Source organism: Drosophila takahashii, chromosome X (assembly GCF_030179915.1).
Source record: "Drosophila takahashii strain IR98-3 E-12201 chromosome X, DtakHiC1v2, whole genome shotgun sequence".
Classification (NCBI taxonomy): domain Eukaryota; kingdom Metazoa; phylum Arthropoda; class Insecta; order Diptera; family Drosophilidae; genus Drosophila; species Drosophila takahashii.
The window spans coordinates 20,281,898-20,301,758 of NC_091683.1; the positions used below are offsets into that span (position 1 = coordinate 20,281,898).

At 38.9% G+C, this 19,861-nt stretch overlaps 4 protein-coding genes across 5 annotated transcripts; 1 reads left to right on the forward strand and 3 right to left on the reverse strand.

The window, feature by feature from the left end:
• Positions 1-1,068: 1,068 nt before the first annotated feature.
• On the forward strand, positions 1,069-2,896 carry LOC108054950 (nucleolar complex protein 4 homolog B). Of its 2 annotated transcripts, none has more exons than XM_017138073.3 (4): positions 1,069-1,301; positions 1,357-2,065; positions 2,120-2,649; positions 2,707-2,896. In XM_017138073.3, the coding sequence occupies exons 1-4, from the start codon at positions 1,164-1,166 to the stop codon at positions 2,821-2,823; spliced, it is 1,494 nt and encodes a 497-aa protein (XP_016993562.2). In that variant the 5' UTR covers positions 1,069-1,163; the 3' UTR covers positions 2,824-2,896. The 2 variants fall into 2 exon arrangements, with proteins under 2 accessions (XP_016993562.2, XP_016993563.2); XM_017138074.3 differs by having other exon boundaries at positions 1,360-2,065.
• ppk8 (pickpocket 8) lies at positions 2,851-6,739 on the reverse strand. Its single transcript, XM_017138072.3, has 6 exons — positions 6,574-6,739; positions 6,275-6,488; positions 5,509-5,812; positions 5,204-5,352; positions 3,135-3,943; positions 2,851-3,080 (listed from the first exon to the last, which is right to left on the reverse strand). Exons 1-6 carry the CDS (start codon positions 6,641-6,643, stop codon positions 2,851-2,853), a joined length of 1,776 nt encoding a protein of 591 aa, XP_016993561.3. The 5' UTR covers positions 6,644-6,739.
• A 959-nt stretch (positions 6,740-7,698) lies between these two features.
• Positions 7,699-8,757, reverse strand: LOC108054947 (lamin-1-like). Its single transcript, XM_017138070.2, has one exon. The coding sequence runs from the start codon at positions 8,755-8,757 to the stop codon at positions 7,699-7,701; it is 1,059 nt and encodes a 352-aa protein (XP_016993559.2).
• A 251-nt stretch (positions 8,758-9,008) lies between these two features.
• On the reverse strand, positions 9,009-10,179 carry LOC108054952 (accessory gland protein Acp29AB-like). The gene is made up of 2 exons (XM_017138077.3): positions 9,808-10,179; positions 9,009-9,527 (listed from the first exon to the last, which is right to left on the reverse strand). Exons 1-2 carry the CDS (start codon positions 10,126-10,128, stop codon positions 9,123-9,125), a joined length of 726 nt encoding a protein of 241 aa, XP_016993566.2. The 5' UTR covers positions 10,129-10,179; the 3' UTR covers positions 9,009-9,122.
• Positions 10,180-19,861: the final 9,682 nt, after the last annotated feature.

A 19,861-nucleotide genomic window follows, 5' to 3' on the forward strand; every position in this document is an offset into this window, starting at 1 on the left:
ATATTTTTAAATATATATATATATATATTTTTAAAATAGTTTAAATTCTGCCGCGCTAGAGATTACACTTTTGGAATTAGTAGATCCATCCATAATATCGATATATCCGAGGGTTCAGTACGAGCCTATAATAGCGTTACAAATATCAGATTATAATTGGCATTTTGAATGTGAACATTTTTAATTTTGTCATTTCTTACAAGAAACATGATGGTACCTTGTCAAAAATGCGAAAATTGTGAAAAAATTAATTTTCTCAAAGCAGGTTGTTAGCTGCTCAAAAAAGTGCGCCTTTTTGATTTGGGACCATTTTTGTCCAAATTACAGCAAAAAATTCATTAAAAAAATCCAATTTTTTCCAAAAAGCCAGATTCTGATTTTCAACCCAAAAAAAACGTATTTTTGGCCAGAACAATTGAAATACTGGTTCAAATATGGAATGTCATAATCTGTTGAGGTCGTAATAACACAACCAATCTGTTAACATTTCAACCATTTTTCGCAGAAAATTATGATAACCCCTTATAAAAAAAGCGAAAAGCGCCTTTTTGATTTGTGAAAATTTTTGTCCAAGTTAATGCAAAAGGTCTATAAATTAAATTTTTACCAATAATCAAGATTTTGATTTTTAACCCAAGTAGTATTTACTATTAGTATTTTGGTCATAAAAGTAGAAAAAAGAAATGGAAATAATGTTCCAAATGTGGTGTGTCCTACCTTGTTGAACTCGTTATTAAATTCCATGTCGATTGGCATTATAACCTGAATATTTTTATTTTTTGCCTCTTCCTTTATCAAAACTTATCAATTTTATGATTTTTAAAATATTTTACAAATGATTTTTAAGGGTTAATCACAAAAAAGAGGGAAATAATTTTAATAATAATATAATTTAAATTAATAAAACAAAATAAATTTACTCCTAATTTTATTATTATTTTATATTTCTGAGTATTTTGAAAATACTATTTAAATTAAAATACCAAACAATAGTTATTCTACAATCGATAGTTTCTGCCACGGCCAAGGTGGCAGCTCGTGACTGACCTCTTCCCATCGATCTGGCAACTCCCCGAGAGCACGCCGCATGTTTTCGTGTTTTGTTTTGCTTTGGATTTAAATTGTTGCTTAGGAAAACCCAAACCACATTTAGCAGATTGACAATGAAACGATTGGCTGGAAAGAAGGACGAGGTCGTAGCGGAGCCGTTGGCCAAGAAGCAGCTGCAGTCTAAGGCCAATTCCCTGCTGAATGCCAAGAATGTGGACATCAAAACGCTCAAGGGATTCGTTCAACTGCTGGTAAAAACCAATGAAATTGTTAAGTAAAATGAGTTAACTATTTAAAATCCCACAGAAGGACACCCCCGATAATGTGCCGGCTGGGGAGGTGATGAACACCCTCGAGGTGATATTCAAGAACCTGTTAAAAAGAAAATCCGCCGAGGGCGCCGACAAACAGACCCTGAAAATCCGGGAATTGTACGAGGAAACCTGGTTGCTGCTACTGGAGAACCTTCTCGTGGATTCCGAGAGTTCCGCGGCCCTAAAGGTGTGCATGCAGCTGATCAAAGTGGAGGCCAAGCATCCCGTAGCCACCAATAAGGGCTGGCCCACCCACAGGATCCGGGATATCCTGAGCACTCTCCTAAACGCCGAGGAAACACCGACGAATGCGTTGAGCAACTATGGGAAATACTGCAAGAATCTCGACGTTTTGGAGATTACCCTCAAGCAGTTAATAGCTCTAGTGCCCCAGGAGGACTTCAAGAGCATCCCCATCAAGGCCATGAACTTCCTGGCCATTGCGAACCTCCTGGACTTTGGTAAAACCGTTCTCAACACTGCCGATTACCACGTGGAAAGTGCGAAGAGTCACAAATTCAGCTTGGAGGCCAATCGCAAGAGATTGAACGACCTCTGGCTGGTTATAATGACCAAGGGCAGCGAAGTGGACGAGAGGCTGCACCGGCAGATACTGGTGGTCCTGCTGGAGCGCGTAATCAACCATTTGGACGACCCCATCCAGCTGACCGACTTCCTCATGGACTCGCTGCATCAGTTCGGTGGGTATAGAAAGCTCTAGAGATCTCCTGAATACTCATTTTGCCATTCCCCAGATGGACCCATCGCCTTGCTGGCCCTCCAGGGCATCTTCACGCTGATGCAGAAGCAGAACATCACCTATCCCGATGTGTACGAGAAGCTGTACAACATGTTCTACCCCCGGATGTTCTACAACAAGTACAAGGCGCGCCTGTTCTACCTGGCCGACATCTTCCTCACCTCCACCCATCTGCCGGAGAACCTGGTGGCGGCCTTTGTGAAGCGTCTCGCCCGCCTGGCCCTCCAATCGCCCACCGAAGATGCCGTGATCATGATCCGGTTCGTCTGCAACCTGCTGCTGCGGCACACGGGCCTGCAGAAATTGATTCGCGGCAGTCATGCGGCCGAGGAAGTGAGCGATCCGTACAACGAAACGGAAACGGATCCCGTCAAATCGGATGCGATCAATAGTTCGCTGTGGGAGATTGCGCTGCTGCAGAAGCACGTTGTTCCGGAGGTGGCCAATGCGGCCAGGTTCATCAACACCTCGCTGCCCATCATGGAATTCGATTTGGCGCCGCTCTTGGACAGAAAGGAGTGCAATGTATTATCCTTAATATATCCTTTTATTTCATCTTTATAACTGATTTTCCCCTTGCAGATCTTCGACGACGAACTGCAGTCGAAGGCCAAGCAGTTTGCCCTGAACTACGAGCGGCCCTCCACTTTGGCTCTGCCCAAAAACGAGTTCGTGACCAAGTACTGGGAACTCATCTAGATTAGTGTGTGTGCTATTGTGCTAAGTTTAAGCAGGATTAAAGTGCTGACGGGCCAGTTCGGCCTGAAACCAATTGGCCGGTGAAATGTATCTGATATTGGCTGGGGCAGGCGGCTTCTTAGGCTGCTCCCGCGGCTGGTTAAGTTGTCGGATCTCCGAGCAAGTGCGGCAGGGACGTATGAGGGCAAAGTACACGCACTCGGCGATGGAGAGAAAGCTGAAGCCCAGGAACAAACCCATTAGGCCGCCCACGCAAGCTGTAAAAATATGTTATTTCCTTTCAAAAGCATTCGATTCGAGCCCGAACTTACACAGAAAATCGGAGAAGCCAATGAACTCGGTCTGCTTGCTGGCCCTGAATGTGGGATCCTTGAAGTACATATTCACCACCGCCACGCTGCGCTCCACATACGAATCGGAGAAGTTCCAGCCGCCGTTCGCGGGCGTCTCCCGGAAGCCGTCGTGCGAGATGCGCGTGGAGTAGGCGATCGCACTGAAGGTGAGGTCGAAGCACGAGGGCAGGCACTCCTCCAGGCAGGACTCCATCGCCACAATGGTCCGGAATCGGATCAGCTCCACGCACTCCCGCTGGCGCAGCGGACAGATGGTGTCGTTCCAGTTCAGGCGGGGCATATAGAAGGTCACGCAGCCGCAGTGGCGCAGCAGCCAGCCGGAGAGGCACTCGGCCACGCAGTTCCTCTGCGTGTAGTGGGCGAACCAGCGGAGCTTCAGCTCGTTGCGGAACAAACACCGCCTGCTCAGGCGGTCCACGTTGCGCAGGTGCTTCTCGGTCAGGATTTTGGCCGGATCAATGCGCAGCTTGGTCTCCATTCCGGGTGCCAACAGAACTCCGGTCTCCCGCACATTCGGCGATTCGTTCGGACTGTGCAGGGCGATCTTGAAGCCAACGCTGCTGGACGAGGAGCAGTAGTAGGCGTCCGCCTGGACGTCCAGGGTCAGCGACAGGCCCAGCGACTCACCAGTTCCCTGGGCTCGCCGCGGGTACAGCGGATTGTCCCCGTCCACCTGGGAGCCCCGCTTGCGGTAGCCCAACTCCGCGTGCCAGTTGACCGCATGGAAACCCGCGGGAAGGGTGATGTTGCGGTGCGAGAAGGGAACGCTGCGAGGTAAATGGTGGTATATGTATATAGTATAGCCCCCTTAGGAATAATCGGAAGAATAATCTAAAAAATAGAATAGCTTCCGTGTTTTTTAATTCTCCTCTTGGGAATATAATTTTTTAAATATTTCAAATTTTACTTTGAAAGAAATGGGTCGGAAAAATTAGTGAAAAACAAGAGAGAACGCTATAGTCGGGTTGTTGTCCTGACTATCTAATACCCGTCACTCAGCTAAAGCGAACGCTGTGTCGGGTTGGTGTCCCGACTAATAATCGTAGCTCAGCTAAAGGGAGTGCGAGGGAGATAGATATATAATTTTTGATTGCGTATAACTTTTTAATGAATGATCCGATTTGAAAAATGTCTTCTACATTTCGATAGGTATAAATATACACAACAAAATTGCATTTATACTTCTCGGAAATCTTTAAAGATGTGGGCGCAGGACCCATTTTAAAATCGTTAGTGGGCGATTGTGGGCGTTAGAGGGGGCGTGGCGCTCGGCTAAAATAAACTTGCGCTGCGTAGGAAGCCAAAGAATATGTGTGGAAAATCTCAACCTTCTAGCTTTTGTAGTTTCTGAGATCTCAGCGTTCATACAGACGGACAGACGGACAGACAGACAGACAGACAGACAGACAGACAGACAGACAGACAGACGGACAGACGGACATGGCTAGATCGACTCGGCTAGTGACCCTGATCAAGAATATATATACTTTATGGGGTCGGAAACGCTTCCTTCTAGCTGTTACATACTTTTGCACGAATCTAGTATACCCTTTTACTCTACGAGTAACGGGTATAATAATTGGAATCAAATTATTGCTTCGTTGATTTTTATGGAATTTCCCTATACTCTCTATACTCTTTTTTTTAATATAATATTTAACATAAATCGGTCTACTATATTATACTAAATATTATAATATACGTACGTTATATATATTATACCTTTTTTGTAAAACATCTAAAATTCATTTTTAATTTAATAGGAAGGCTGACCGAAGTCCCCTTACTTTCTTGTTTTATATTATTCCTTCTATTAGCTTTTCATTTTGAACTATTGTTCTTAGACTAAAATCAAAGACATAGCTTAGGTTTTCCCGTTGGCTAAAAGCAGGTCTTCAAAGTTCTCATGCTTTTAGTTCAATTTGAAACCAAAAGCTGTGCTTCGCAAGAAGGCTTTTCCGAACGCTTAATCGTATGGTTTTGGCCGAAATAGAACATTTTAAGCAAATGAAAATGGAGTTTCCCACCTTTTCCGGTACATAAACCTGGGATGCAGCATATTGAAAACGCAGCACAGACCTTCGTCGGTCACAATGGGGTGGAATAAACGAGCACATTCGAAATCATCGGCGCCAAAACGGCAGTTAATCACCATTGATTTGCATGGTTGCGAGATCTGTATATTATAAAAAAAGGAATACGTATTATAAAAGAAGAATTTAAAAGGCTTGATAAACTTTTACTACCAAGTTGGGATATCACAGGTTTTTAATGATTTTCTTATAAATTTACATAATGAAAATGTAATAATCAAAAATATAACCTTACTTACATTTAGTATAAACTCCTCCCAGTTGGAATTATTCCCCTTGACCAGTTCGACATCCACCTTCCGTCGGCAGAGCAACTGCAGCATTGCAAACTCCGTGGAGTCGTTGGCCAAGTTCTTAACTCTTTCGGCCAGAGCCTGATTCAAATTGCAGATGGTGACCGCCGGAAAGGGCTCGTTGGCAATGGAAGTTAGCTCCGGATCGATGCCCACTATAACCGGATTGGTGTTCCATTTATCGAAGGCGTCCTGTATTAGATAAATGGCGAAGGAGAGCACCGCCAGCAAGGCTATGCCGAAAAATAACCTTTAAATGGAAATTAAATCAATTTAAAATTGTAACCAGAATAAAAGGTAAGTACATATGTACATATATGCCTACACAAAAATTTATTTTAGAGCACAAGGAAGCTTAAGGTTTTTTAGGTTTATTAAAATTACCTAAAATATAAATAATACCGATAGTGCATTTGGCTATTAAGTTATATTAACTTATATTATATAATATTTACATTTGATTGGAAGTATTAACACTTAAAGTTAAAACTTAAACTTAAAACTTAAACACTTAAAAATATTTTTTAAGCAATTAAAGCCTTTTTTTTCCTTTATAATTTATCTTTAAATATTGTTAAAACTATTAACACTTCAATTACTTTAATAATTTTCCTTTAAATATTATTAAAACTATTAAAACTTTTATTTTTTTCATAACTTTTTTTTTAGATATTATTAGAACTTCAATTTCTTTAATCAATTTTCTTTTCACCTATCACTTTTCCGCAACTTGCTGTTGTTGATGTACTTCAATCCATGAATGGTTGTATTGCGACAGAATTCATCCGTATTTCTGGACAAGATGCTCCGCCAAGTGCCCAGCGATATGTGGAAATTCTTCTTCTGCGGCTTCAATCGCTTTTGTTGGCTCCAAAGAAGAGCCTGCTGGCGATTGCGTGGCACTCGCATTCTCGACTGAGACCTCACTAAATTGTAAATTAGTACTCAGGATTATCCATAGCCATTTGCAATTTTGCAAATAAAATAATTTGTTTATTTAATGTCACTTACTTGGCTGAGCAGGCACTTTGCAAACTGATTTGCTGTGGTTCCTAAGCTTTGAATTAAATGGAAAGGGCATTGAGATGGAAATGGTTCAAGGTAGTTATACCCGTTACTCGTAGAGTAAAAGGGTATACTAGATTCGTGCAAAAGTATGTAACAGCTAGAAGGAAGCGTTTCCGACCCCATAAAGTATATATATTCTTGATCAGGGTCACTAGCCGAGTCGATCTAGCCATGTCCGTCTGTCCGTCTGTCTGTCTGTCTGTCTGTCTGTCTGTCTGTCTGTCTGTCTGTCCGTCTGTCCGTCTGTATGAACGCTGAGATCTCAGAAACTACAAAAGCTAGAAGGTTGAGATTTTCCACACATATTCTTTGGCTTCCTACGCAGCGCAAGTTTATTTTAGCCGAGCGCCACGCCCCCTCTAACGCCCACAATCGCCCACTAACGATTTTAAAATGGGTCCTGCGCCCACATCTTTAAAGATTTCCGAGAAGTATAAATGCAATTTTGTTGTGTATATTTATACCTATCGAAATGTAGAAGACATTTTTCAAATCGGATCATTCATTAAAAAGTTATACGCAATCAAAAATTATATATCTATCTCCCTCGCACTCCCTTTAGCTGAGCTACGATTATTAGTCGGGACACCAACCCGACACAGCGTTCGCTTTAGCTGAGTGACGGGTATTAGATAGTCAGGACAACAACCCGACTATAGCGTTCTCTCTTGTTTTATTCCTATTATTCCTATATGGCTAGGTAACCAGATTCCAGATTCGATTACTCAATAGTTTATAGATTATTATTATTCTTATTTTTTAACCATTTATTATTTTTTATTTAAGGAAACATTTTTTAAATCTTTATTTAAATAATAAACGGATACAATCTTAAGAAATGTTGTCCAGATATATTTATTAATATTATTTTTATTGCAATTGACCAAAAAATTTGTCAAATCTTTGAGCTATAGTTTGTTTTTAATTTTTGTTTTACTATTTTTTATTACTATTATAATATTAACCTGTTTTATTAGGTTATAATAATATTAAAAGCGTAAGTGATTCGCTTTTTTGATTAAAACATTATTAATTATTCTATTTCATCAATAACCAAATATTGTGTTCTTATATTTCATCGTCTGACTGACAAATAAAATTTACCTTATCCGTACAGCCATATATACCCATTCCTCCATTGTATAGCTGAACGCAGCCTATAGAGTTACCGGGATATCCTGATCTCCACTTAAAATATGTGGCTAGCTTCCCTGTGGTCTCAGATACAAAAACGCCCTCTTTGTCCAGGTTGTTGATGCTAAGGTGATACCATGTGTCTCTTACGCTCCTCACGGCAATACCATTTAATTCCTCTTCGTCTTTAATTGACGCCAAGTTTCCGCCCATTTCACGACAGGCGACACCAGCCGCAAAATGATCTAGCTCCATATTATTTTCAATATAGAAGTACCTCGAGGCGATCCGTTGAAATTTAGGCGATTTGGCTTTTAAATTATTTTTGGATCGGGTTTCCTGGAGAGTTGCCTGAAAGGCTCCTAGTTGGCCTACAATTTTTTCCTGAAGATTCTGCAGTTGTCCTTCCGTCCTGTTCATTCTGACCTCAAAATCTTGCTTTGTAATGGTCTTCCGTTCATCCAGAAGTTTTTCATCCAGCTTGGTCTGAAGATCCTGCAATTCTCCTTCAGTCCTGTTTAATCTCACCTCAAAGGAGTCGTGGAAAGATGTTTTCTGGTCGTCCAGCTTTTTCTCTACTGCAAGAAGTAACTCCTTAAGTTGTCCCTCCAGCTTGGTCTGAACCGCCAGAAGTTGGCTATCCAGCTTTTTCTGAATGTCCGTCTGCAGGACTTCCACTTTATTCTGAACGGCTTGAAGATGGGCATCCAACTCGATTTGAAATCCCGATCGCTGGGCCTCCAGCCTGGATTGCACCGCCACGAGTTTGGTCTGAATTGCCTGCTGTTCGCCTTGAATCCGGTCCAGCTTTGTCTTGGTTTCGGGAATGTTTTCGATCATCGGTTGCAGTCTTGTGAGGCAGAATTGAGCGCACTGGTTCGGAGGATCGTTTAGTTGGCAAACGGAACCTCCTTTATCCTGGGGATGCGCCAATGATCCATAAACATCCAGGATAATTAGGGCGCTCAAAACGAAATATGCCAGCTTAAGCATTTTAAATAATTTAAACCACACAAGAGGAACGTTATCAAAGTACTGAAAAGAATCTGTCTGCTGACAGATTCTTCTAAAAACTTCTATGCAGCTGATAAGAGGCCGTGGCAGTCCAAAGCTTAAGTAATCGCAATGCTTAAAGAAATTGTTTTTATTCATGTGCCAAATTTTAAAGCAGAAAAAATTACAGTTTAAAATATCTAATGATGTGATTTTTCTATTCACATGTGCAATTAGATAAAATCGGTTCATTTATGTTTTTGACTAATTAACACATTTTCTTTATTCTTTCCGGTTCTATTTATAAGTTTATTAAATTTTTATTCAGTTTTAGGTATTGGAAAATGGGCAATATGGTCTCTCAATTATATTGCGATGTCTGATTGACAAATGAAATATGACAAATCGTAGCAGCTATATGTTTCCATGCCGTAGTTATAAAGATATACGCAGCCTGTGTTTGGTTTGGGATATCCTGAAGACCACTTTAAAAATGGGGCTGACGTGCCGGTAGTTTCTGATATAAATCGGGCAGTAGTGTCCAGATCGTTGATGCCAACGTGATACCAAGTATTTTTTATGGTTCTTGCTGTTATGGCAAAAAATTCCTGTTCGTCTTTGATCACCGCCAAATGGCCGCCCATCTCACGACAGGCGATGCCCGCGGCCAAACGATTTAGTTTGAGAGTATTTTCAAAATAAAAGTACCTCGAAGCAACCTTTTGAAACTTTGGCGACATTGTTGCAACATTGTGTTTGCAATGGGTTTCCTGAAATAAAATTATTGAAAAATATATAATTAACAAGAAAGAATAAACAAAATATACGTTCCACATGTTTTAAAATTTTTTTTAATTTGATTTTTATGAAAAAGTTAAAAGTAATCTTTATATTATTTTTTTATTTATTTAATATTTGTATTTAGTTTTGAAAACCTTAAAATCTCCTGTAGCAAAAATATGAGTTTAACATAGTCTGTAATAACTTTATAGTTTAGGGAAAGCTTTTTGAATATATTATAATAAATAATAAAAACTTATTCATTCTTACCTCAAGGAAAGATGTTTTCTGGTCGTCCAAATTTTTCTCCACAGCCAGAAGCAGATCCTTCAGTCCAGTTTGCTGAGTCTCCAGTTTGGATTGTACCTCCAGGAGTTTGTTCTGTATAGCCTGCTGTTCGCCATAAATCCTGTTCAGCGTTGTCTCGGTTTTAGGAATGTTTTCGATCATCGGGTGCAATTTGGTGAGGCAGAATTGACTACACTGATTTGAAGAATCTTCCAGTAGAGCAACGGAACCTGCATACGTCAATGATTCCTGCACATTAAGGATAATTAATACGCACCAAATGGAAAATGCCAACTTAAGCATTGTGAACAATTAAAACCACACGACGGGAACTTTGGCTTAGTACTGAACACTACCAGTCTTTCGACTTCAGCATGAAGTATAATAGTGATAAATAACGTAATAAATAAAGAGGTAAATTAAGTAGTAAATAAAGTAAGGGCAATGATAAGAAGATTAAAAGAGTAAAATTGACGTCAACAAAATAATATATATAAAAACAATGCACTAGAAATCGGCTTCTTATCAAGATGGGCTACCTTATTAAGAACCTTTTTCTTTGTGCATTGTTTTTATACTTGGCTGAGCACGTAATAAAAGTTTCTAGTCGATTGGCATTAATAGCTTAAAATATTAATTGTTTACCTTATTTGTTTGTTTAAAATGATCCTATTACTAGTTTTACCAAAAATATATCAATACTTCTGTCGAAAAAGTAAAGTAAAATATGTTTTACAATATTTATACAACGCTATTTAATTGTTTTGCGGCTAATCTTACATTTTTGTTATACAGGCACAACAGGGAACCTGGCCAACTCACTTTAAATCCCGAAAGGCTCTATTATGCCCTTAATTAGGGGATTTTCGGGAGCAAAGGAATGCCTCATTAGGAGGACCAGAAACGGAGACCTCAACCGAAACGGGAACTGGAGCAGGAACCCAAGTGAAATCCCGGCCAAAAAGTGGGATCCCCAATCGAAGCGGGAGATGAAGTTTAAGCCGGGCCAAAGGCTCAAGTTTGCTACAATCAACATGGTCAAACGCACAAATTGCGAAAGAGAAAGGGTCAGCAGAAAGGGACAGAGGCAGAGAAAGAGACAGAAGGTTTGGGGACCACAGAAAACGACACTTGAACGAAAATCAAATTAAAAGCTTCAATGGCAACAGACGAGGACTTGGACTCGAACTCGAACTCGGATCTGCTCCTGTTTTGTGCCCCTGCTGCTGGCCACATGTCACCACATGGCACCTGCACACACGCACTTTGCAAGGACTCAACTCAACTCAACTCGACTCGACTCCATTGAAACAAGTTCATAAAACACTTAACCTGACCGAGCTGACCAAATGTCCCCTGGGAATGCGAATGCCCGACTGAACGGAGCCGGTCTTGTTGACTTGTTAGCAGTTGATGTCCAGTGTCCGATGTCCAATGTCCGATGTCCGATGCCCTTCGAACCACTGAACCACCTATGTACCACCCACAGAACCAACCCACCGAACCACCCAACGAACCACCGGATGTATCCGCATCAATGAGTGACCAGGCCGAAAGTTTCCCCTTAGTCTGCGACTTGGCCAGCGATTCGGACTCCTCTGCCGGGGCATCATCAAAAGTTACCAGCAAATTGACCTAATCTATGTACATATGTATGTATTCCAGCTTGGTCCTGGGCACATATGCACCAAAGGATCTGCAAAAAGAGCACTGGGAGAAATGAAAAGGATAAAATACCATACAATACATTGATAACAGTATCGTCTTAGGCAGATTAAAATCTGTTTTTTAATTATTCAAAAGATTTATATAAAAGCGGAGTTACAAGAAAGAAACTTATTTGTAGATCACGTAACAATGTCATACTCAAAACAGTGGAAATTCCTTGTAAAAGGAGTGTAAGTGTATGTAAAATCATGTAAAATGGTTTAACTTCGTGTGAAATTGGTGTAAAATGTGTAATTCTATATTTCAAAATTACATTATAAAACTAGAAATGGCTTATAAAAAAAAATGGGATTTTTAGAATCTGTTCTTTTTATTTTGTTTATGGTTATTTTAATACTATTATTGTTGTTGATAATTAATATTAAGTCAATATGTCTTTTCCATCCTTTGGGATTTTTTAATGCTTAAAAGTCTGACTTTTTTCCCAAGTGTATTTTGTGGAGGAGCCTTTCCCGTTGAGCAGTTGGGAATTACGAAGGTGTTTGGCGCCGCCCGCTGTGCGCCGCCATTAGAAATCGCTTAGGCCGATGGCGACGATGCAATTTACGGCGGCTAATAGCAGACAGATGTCTCTGCACATATTTACGGCTGTACACCATAGGCATGCATCACTGTGTTGTCCGTATGTTTGCCATTATTAATGCTTTTGTTCCCTTGTACGATTTAAACAAGGCGCGCTTATTTTCGTTTTTTCTTTGACTTGTTTCATAAAATTGCTAATGGAAGGAAATAATTAAGTGATTAATAAATAAATATTTTATCGTGTTTGTGAAAAGTATTTGTGCATAACTTTTAAAATTCACGAAATTCATAACTTTTTGTATGGTCTTGGCACTTTTTTTTGCCTATTTAAGCTCTTTAGCTTGTGCAAAGGAAACCGAACTCCCTTTCCCGAAAGAAACATTTTCCAAAAAGAAGGGGGAAAGCGAAATCGTCGAACAGCATCCTGAAAAATCATAACTTACCCCATGCATATACATACATACATACGTATATCCTATATAGTCCTTATGTGTGTGTGTGTAAAAAATCTGAAAATGATAGAAAAATGATTAATTGCAGTTGGCAGTAGTTCAGCAGTCAGTTACTGCCACAGCTTTTCCCGCCGCCGCTGCTGCTGCGGAAAATGCAGAAAATGCAGCCCAGTAAACCTCGCTGCCACACAATGGTGTATGTGTGTGTGTTAGTGGTATGTGTTAGCATTCATGGCCGCCCATGTAAGTGTGTATGTGTGTAGCGGCATTCTTCTTCTCCTCAGCCATTTTTCCATTTTCCTATTTTTCAATGGTATATTACCAAGTTAAGAGTTTCTTCATAATAATTATAATAAATCCTTAACAATGTTTCAGTATGTAAATATTTTAAATGTGTTTTCTTTTTAATATCAAAGTATAAATTTATTTAAACATTTTTTTTTAGCTTGAAAAATTTGTGTCTACAAATTTTTACATAGTTTTCCAAAATTAAAGAATTTAATTTTGCAGCCGCAGCAGCTTTACCATAGAGTATTTCATATTCAGCCATATTTTCGCTTTCGTTTCCCATTTTTTGCAGTTCTTTTTTTTTTTTGAGCACAACAGCAGCTGACTGCAGCGATATTAATGATAGATATGCGTTCGCTTCAATGCCCTGCTCCTTTCTGCCCTTTCTCCGCTTTCACCGCGCTTTCTCTCTCCCCCTTTTGAATTATACGATAATATTCCAGCTATTTTCTGGGAGGGCAGACGCTTTAAATGAGCGTTGTGGCATTTAAACAGCAATTACAACCATTTTCGCCATGAGGCTATCAATAAATAGTGCAAGTTGTACTACCAAACAATCATAAAATAAAATATGAATGTTCATGAAGCACTTTCTAATTTGAATTGGGACTAAAAAATAAATCAAACAAAAAAGTGACAAATAAATGAATATTAAGCTAGAAGCAATCAAAACAAAAACTCGGCCCAAAAGTAGGCCTTCAAAAAAAGAGGACTATGAAAAATGTTTTGCCCAGATGCTTCATTTTCGAGTTCAGCTCTCCGCCAAAATTTGTGCTTTTTTGTCCGTCACTTCGTCCCGTTGTCCGTAAATCTGTCCGTCGTGTTGTGTCCGCTGTCCGTTGTCCGTTCATTGTGTGCGCATCGTTGCCTTTTTGGCACTAATTTCCATTTATTCATTTAGTTGCAACATTCATTTCGGCAGCCATTCACTCAGACGCAGCGCAGACTGTGGATGTGGTTAGGACTGGTTCGGGGCAAATGCAAGGAAAATGCGAGGAAAACCCTATGGAAAATGCTGAAGGGGGGGCCGGCAGACATTCGCCTTTCATTTATCAGCACAAAGCAGTGCAGTTTTGGCCCACCCTGATGAGTTGGTTAAGGACTGACAAAATGTTACTCGGGCTAAATGTGACAAAAAAGGTCATATGGCAGAAATAAAACAAACAGAGGAAAAATAAGGAAAATGACAGCCAATGCTCTGCCACTGAATTTTCCACCCCACTTTCCCCCACCACTTTTTTGGGGATGCTGGTGCCAAAGCCACGAGTCGAGTTCCCATGGGTTTTTTGTTTGTTTGCGGCTGCCTGCGAGCTGTGGGGCCGCCTGATGAAAGGGTTCAAAACTATTTTCAAACTATGTATTTAGCGTGCATTATATAGAGAGCGGGGGTGGGGCAGTTGCCCCAGGGGCGGTTCGGGAATCAAGGGGTCATCATCATCAGCATCAGGAGTCGCAGTCATCATCTTTGTGCAGGGTCGGCAGCTGTTTTTATGATGTTCCCTTGGCACAGTGGGCTTAGGTTGTTCTGGTATATCCCAAAAAATATATTTTAAAATATGGAAAAATATATACAAAATTCGTAACCTTATTTTCTTTCACTTTCACTTTTGGGGCACTAACAAGTAAATGAATAAATATATGAAAATAAAAGTAACTTAAATTTATTAAATGATTTAACTAATTCAATTTTTTTTGTCACATTACTAAAGCAAAAGCCTTTTGTTTTTTGGGTAATCCCTTTGCTTTCTTCTGTTTAAATATTTATTAATTTTTATGAAGTAAATTGAGCCACAGTGCCCGGATGAACGCCTGTCCGGTTTGTCCGGCTGAATCCGAATACGGACACTCCTGCCCACTTGTAACATATTTTTTGGGGAACGGCAACGGATTAGTTGCACGTCATGTTGCCACTTGAAGTGTTTATGTGAATGGAGTGGCACTGCGGGCTTAGCATTGGACATACAGATATATATATAAATACCCAAGTTTATACATATATATATCGCACATATCATGCGACACTTAATAAAAACAATGTGCTCAACATGCCGCCTTAAATGGAAATCCATTTTCACTCCTTTTTGTCCTTCGTCCTTTTCCGTTGGCTTTTGTTTGCCGAGTTATTTAAATGTCTGCATTTGGTCCTTGTTCCTGGTCCCCTTTTAGCATCATCCCATAAATTTATAATTAATTGTTTTAAAGCTTCTCGCCTTCTGTCCGCTTTTTGTGCGAATGTCGGGGCTTATCCAATGGGACATTATATCATTTTGTGGTTTTCTATTTCCATTTCGCCCGATCCCAAAGCTTTTTACTCGTGTTATCCTTATGACGATTATAAGCCAGAGACTTGGCTTGTTTTCTGCTGCTTAATCGTTTTAGTAATTAGTAGTTGGTGGTTTCCCGAAAATGATGTGGATGTAGGTCATGTGGAATACCATTCGAGATGAGTGCAATCTTTCATCAAGAAAATTCATAATGTTGGGTCTTGAGATGGTTGTTTCTGTTGTTTAAGATATACCCATATAAAGTCGGATTTAAGTTACCTAAAATTGTATAGCAATCTTTAACATTTTAAGACGTTGGTTATCTACATAAATAATAAAGAAATCAAAATAGAAATAAATAAAATTAATAATAATACTGAATAGTTCTTACATTTTTATTTAAATAAAAAGTGTATATAAATGTATTGATCGAAATTAATCATAAACTAAGTTTGAGTTTGTAATAAATATTGTATTAAAAAATTCCCAATCGATACAAACCCAGGAATTTAAATGTTATCATATTTTTTTCGCTTTATTTATAATTTTCCCGAGTTTTCCTCCACCCCCAATTGTGGGGCACAAGCAATCATCAGCTATCGTTAAAATTATTAAGAAACTGCAAAAGTAACGAATGGCAATAACTTTCGAGACAGAGGACCTGCCTCAGACGAACATAAATCCGTCCGCTTTTTTTGTTTTTTATCTTTGGACATCCTACGTGCTCTGCGTTGGCTAGATATTTCATTGCTAGACAAGTGATTGACTTAATGCTAATTCGCGACTCAATTGTTTCAAATTTTTGGCCCAGCCAAACAAATGCAGCAACCATTTCTCCCTAAAACGAGCAGAAACACTGAGAAATACTTTTAATATTTTATTAAAAGTATTATTTCAGCAATATATTAAGAAGTGCTATTTTTAAACAATTGGTGTAGCTTCTAAAGCAACTATTAAAATTCTAAAAGCGTTTTCCTATTTTAAAATCTTTTAAAAGTTAATTATTTTATTAATATTTTTATTTTTTTTTTAATCTGAAGTTTGATAATAAAATTTTATTATAATAATAATAAAATATTTGTATATCTAATAAATCTCCGTAATATGAATTAATCTGCCTAAATTGTTAGTAAAATATTAAACAAAATATTGAACATTATTTTATTTATAGATTAATCTAACGTGAGTTATACAAATTAATGTATTCTTAACAATTAAATTATGGTTTTGTATTATAAAACAACAAATAAGTTAATTTCTTATGAATAGCTCTGACTTACCAATGTCAATATTATTTATTTTATTCACTAAACTCAATTTTCTCGCAGTGTTCATAACGATGGCGCAGTCTAGTAAATTGTGGGAATGGAAAGCACAATAATGTCGCCTCGTTGCGCTGTAATCCACTCAAGGCGCTTGGCCACTTAAGGACACTGTCCGTCCGTCTGCTTGTCCGCCAGTTTGTCCGCCGGTTTGTCCGTCTGTCGCAGTGACAACAACAATTGACGAAATTGTTTTCGTGACTTAAATTTTTGCGTGCTACTGTCGCTGCTGGTTGGGACGTGTTTGGAAAGCATATGATGTGATTTGCCATCAAATTGAGTTGTCTTGTCACTGCCGACCCACTACCGACCCCACTGCCAGATCGGCCCTATATACACCCTATATAGCTATGTGTGTGTGTAATCCAGAGCCTGGACAGAAATGCAATTAAATTTGGAAAAATATCAACAGCCAAGACGGAATAATAGTTTATAATGGCAGGCGATGAGGGGGGCAGAAAGTGCTTTATGACAGCCTGGAGAGGCTGAGAGGAAAGTGAGGAGAAAGTGCCTGGGTTGCCTTTAAATAAATACTCGAAGCACAGCCCCCTTTTTTGGTGTGTGTACTTTTGGGTGTTTTGGGATGCGCAAAGTTTGCCCAGGCTAAAAACCGAAATGGAAGTGAAACGCTCGCCCAGATGCTAATGCCGCCAGAAAAGTCTTGGGCAAATTGTGCTCCTCGGCCAAGTTAAGTTGCGATAGGAGCTACAGTGCGAAGAATGTCTATAGGGTCAGGACATTTTTAAGAAATTTAAAAACATGTTTAACTATTTTAGTCATAAGTTACACTCATAAAAATAATTTTCTACATTTTAGAAAATCGCCCTAAAAAATTTTTCGCCTTTGAACTGAGAAAAATGTTCTATTTTTACGACAAATTTGCCATAAATTTAAGGCAGGTGACCATAAAAAAATATTTTTAGGGTTAATTTTTCTATTTTTCTAATATTTAGGGCGATTTTTTTCGATTTGCTTCGTTTTGACCTTTTCTAAATCCAACGGCGAATTGCCCTAATTTTTTTTCTAAAATTTTTCTAAATACAAGGGCGATTCGCCTTAAAAATCACTCCAAAAGTGTGAAATTCGGTAGCCCAGCGGTCTAATCACTTGCGCTTTCAACTTTGCTATGTGAGGACTAAGGTCGTGGGGTTGTGGGTTCGAACCCTGTGTGATTCAACTTGATTTTTATGTTTTTTTTTTTTTTTTGTAGACATTATAATACTGAGGACATTTTTTCGTCCGAATTTTAAATTAAAGTAGTCTTTAAACCTTAAAAACGTATGGGAGTTCTGAGTTAAAAGCATACTTTGTGTTTGCGGGCAAGAAAACGGGACTAATTGTCACAGTCGTCAGGAAAAAAAATATACGGTTTAGTTGCCTTTAGTCATATTATAACGTAGACCTCAAGAAAATAAGATGTGTGCAGAGTTTGTTCGTCGTCTTGCGCGAGGGGTCTGTGGTGCAGCGGTAGGACGTTAGACTCTAAACCGAGAGGTCGTGGGTTCGATTCTCGCAATGACCAAAAAAAGTAAGTTGTTTTTTCTCCTCATATTTATTTCCCTAATTCATTTACAAACATGATTTTTCAGTTCTAACGGCTGTGCTGTATAGATCGGGCCCCCCTCTTAACGCGGCTCCCATATAAGCTACACACCAATACAATAATATGCAACGGTGTCCTCCGCCGGTGTTGTTTAATTAAAGCAGTCCCAGCTCCCAGAATATAGACGATTAAAAAAAAAACATGCTTCCCAAATTCAGTTAAGCATGCTCAAACACGATTTTTTTTAATTTGTCTAATTTTTTAGGGCATTCGCCTATAAAAACAGAAAATTCGCCCTTAATTTTAGAAAAATACACCTTAAAATTAGGGCAAATTACCCTAAAAACAGGAAAATATTTCTTATTTCAAGAAAAATCACCCTAAATTAAACCAAATTTCCATCGGGATTTTTTAGAAAATTTTTCTAAATACACGGGCGAATCGCCAGCGGATACGATTTATGGGCGATTTTCTAAATCCACGGGCGAAAAGTCAGTTTTTTAGGGCGATTTAGGGTAAAAATTTCTATGAGTGTAGCAAAACTAAATTATTAAATACCTAACATTAACGTACTACTATTTTATTTTGTAAAATGATAAATCTAACTTTCTTCCCAGCCTTATGCGCCTGAAACGCACTGTCCTTGCCACTCACTTAAAGACACTTGCCTATATCCTTGTACACATTTTGTAGAGCAACTAAATTACACAATGTTAATATTTGCTATGTAAATACGCATCCGTGTGAGAATGGCTGGGTAAATGAATAGATGGATGGATGGATGGATGGCTGGCCAAATGGATGGATTGAGGATGGAAAGTGCAGTGTGGCAGTGGCAGTGCCTACGGTTCGTTCTGTTTATTTCTTATATCCCAAGCCAGAGCCAGAGCCACAAAAGGCCTACACTTGACACACAGATGCAGATGCCTCTGCAGATGCTGAAATAGAAACAGAAACCGAGATGCCGAAAGGATGTGCAAGTTGCTTCTATTTAAATAAACCGAGGCAAAAACTTGCCACAATTCCAGCCAAATTCTCGACACAAATGACAAAATTGCTCTGTTCTATGCCTCTCTGTATATGTAGATATATATGTATATAAATATCCCCCGGGGGCAGCAAATTCCAAGGAAAACATTACCGCACTGAGAGAACGGCTTGTAGATGCACAAATAAACATATGTACTTGGCATATAAATATATATATGAACGGATGTGTGTGTTCGCATCGGTCCTAACAACCCACAAAGACCTTATCGAAACAAACAAGTAAAATAACACAACGCAAACACAGGCAACAAGAGTGCGGAATCACACACATTCTGGCATCGGGTCAAAAGATTACATTTTGAAATTTCAAAATATACATAAGCACATAAACACAAAACATATTAAATTGCATGATTTTATTTCAAAATATTAGAATCAAGGTCGAAAATATTAGATTTAATATTTTATGTCATTAAAAAAAAGAATTTCATATTCAAATCATATTAATGCAATATTAAAATGAACTATAATTGCTAAATTAAATATTATCATATTTAAAATTAGTAAAAACATATTTAAACTGGATATGAAATATTTTTATAAAAAATTTAAATGAAATGAAAAATAATTGGAATATGTTTGAATATTTCGTTTAACATATTACATTTAAATAATTATGTGACAACCTAATAGTCGGTTTTTTTTGTGGGCAAGACATAAATCCCATCAATGAAGGCCATCAAATAAAGAGACTTCAGAGTTTATGGCCCACAAACCTTTCACACCTTTCAATCTCAGTCTTTTGGCCCTAATGAATCTCCGGCAACTTTTCCGAAAGGTGGGGGGGGGGGGAAGTCCAGTTTGCCTCCCCCTCCCCCTTTTCCCCGTTTTTCCCCACTTGCACTAAGTGCGAAGACACTTTAGCAA

Coding starts and splice junctions, on each gene's coding strand:
- LOC108054950 (XM_017138073.3), top strand. CDS start 1,164: ATGAAACGATTGGCTGGAAAGAAGGACGAGGTCGTAGCGGAGCCGTTG. Junction 1,302..1,356: donor AGGGATTCGTTCAACTGCTG/GTAAAAACCAAT, acceptor AAAATCCCACAG/AAGGACACCCCCGATAATGT. Junction 2,650..2,706: donor TGGACAGAAAGGAGTGCAAT/GTATTATCCTTA, acceptor TTCCCCTTGCAG/ATCTTCGACGACGAACTGCA.
- ppk8 (XM_017138072.3), bottom strand. CDS start 6,643: ATGCCCTTTCCATTTAATTCAAAGCTTAGGAACCACAGCAAATCAGTT. Junction 5,353..5,508: donor GGGAGGAGTTTATACTAAAT/GTAAGTAAGGTT, acceptor TATAATATACAG/ATCTCGCAACCATGCAAATC. Junction 3,944..5,203: donor AGGTTTATGTACCGGAAAAG/GTGGGAAACTCC, acceptor TTTACCTCGCAG/CGTTCCCTTCTCGCACCGCA.
- LOC108054947 (XM_017138070.2), bottom strand. CDS start 8,757: ATGCTTAAGCTGGCATATTTCGTTTTGAGCGCCCTAATTATCCTGGAT.
- LOC108054952 (XM_017138077.3), bottom strand. CDS start 10,128: ATGCTTAAGTTGGCATTTTCCATTTGGTGCGTATTAATTATCCTTAAT. Junction 9,528..9,807: donor AGAAAACATCTTTCCTTGAG/GTAAGAATGAAT, acceptor ATTTTATTTCAG/GAAACCCATTGCAAACACAA.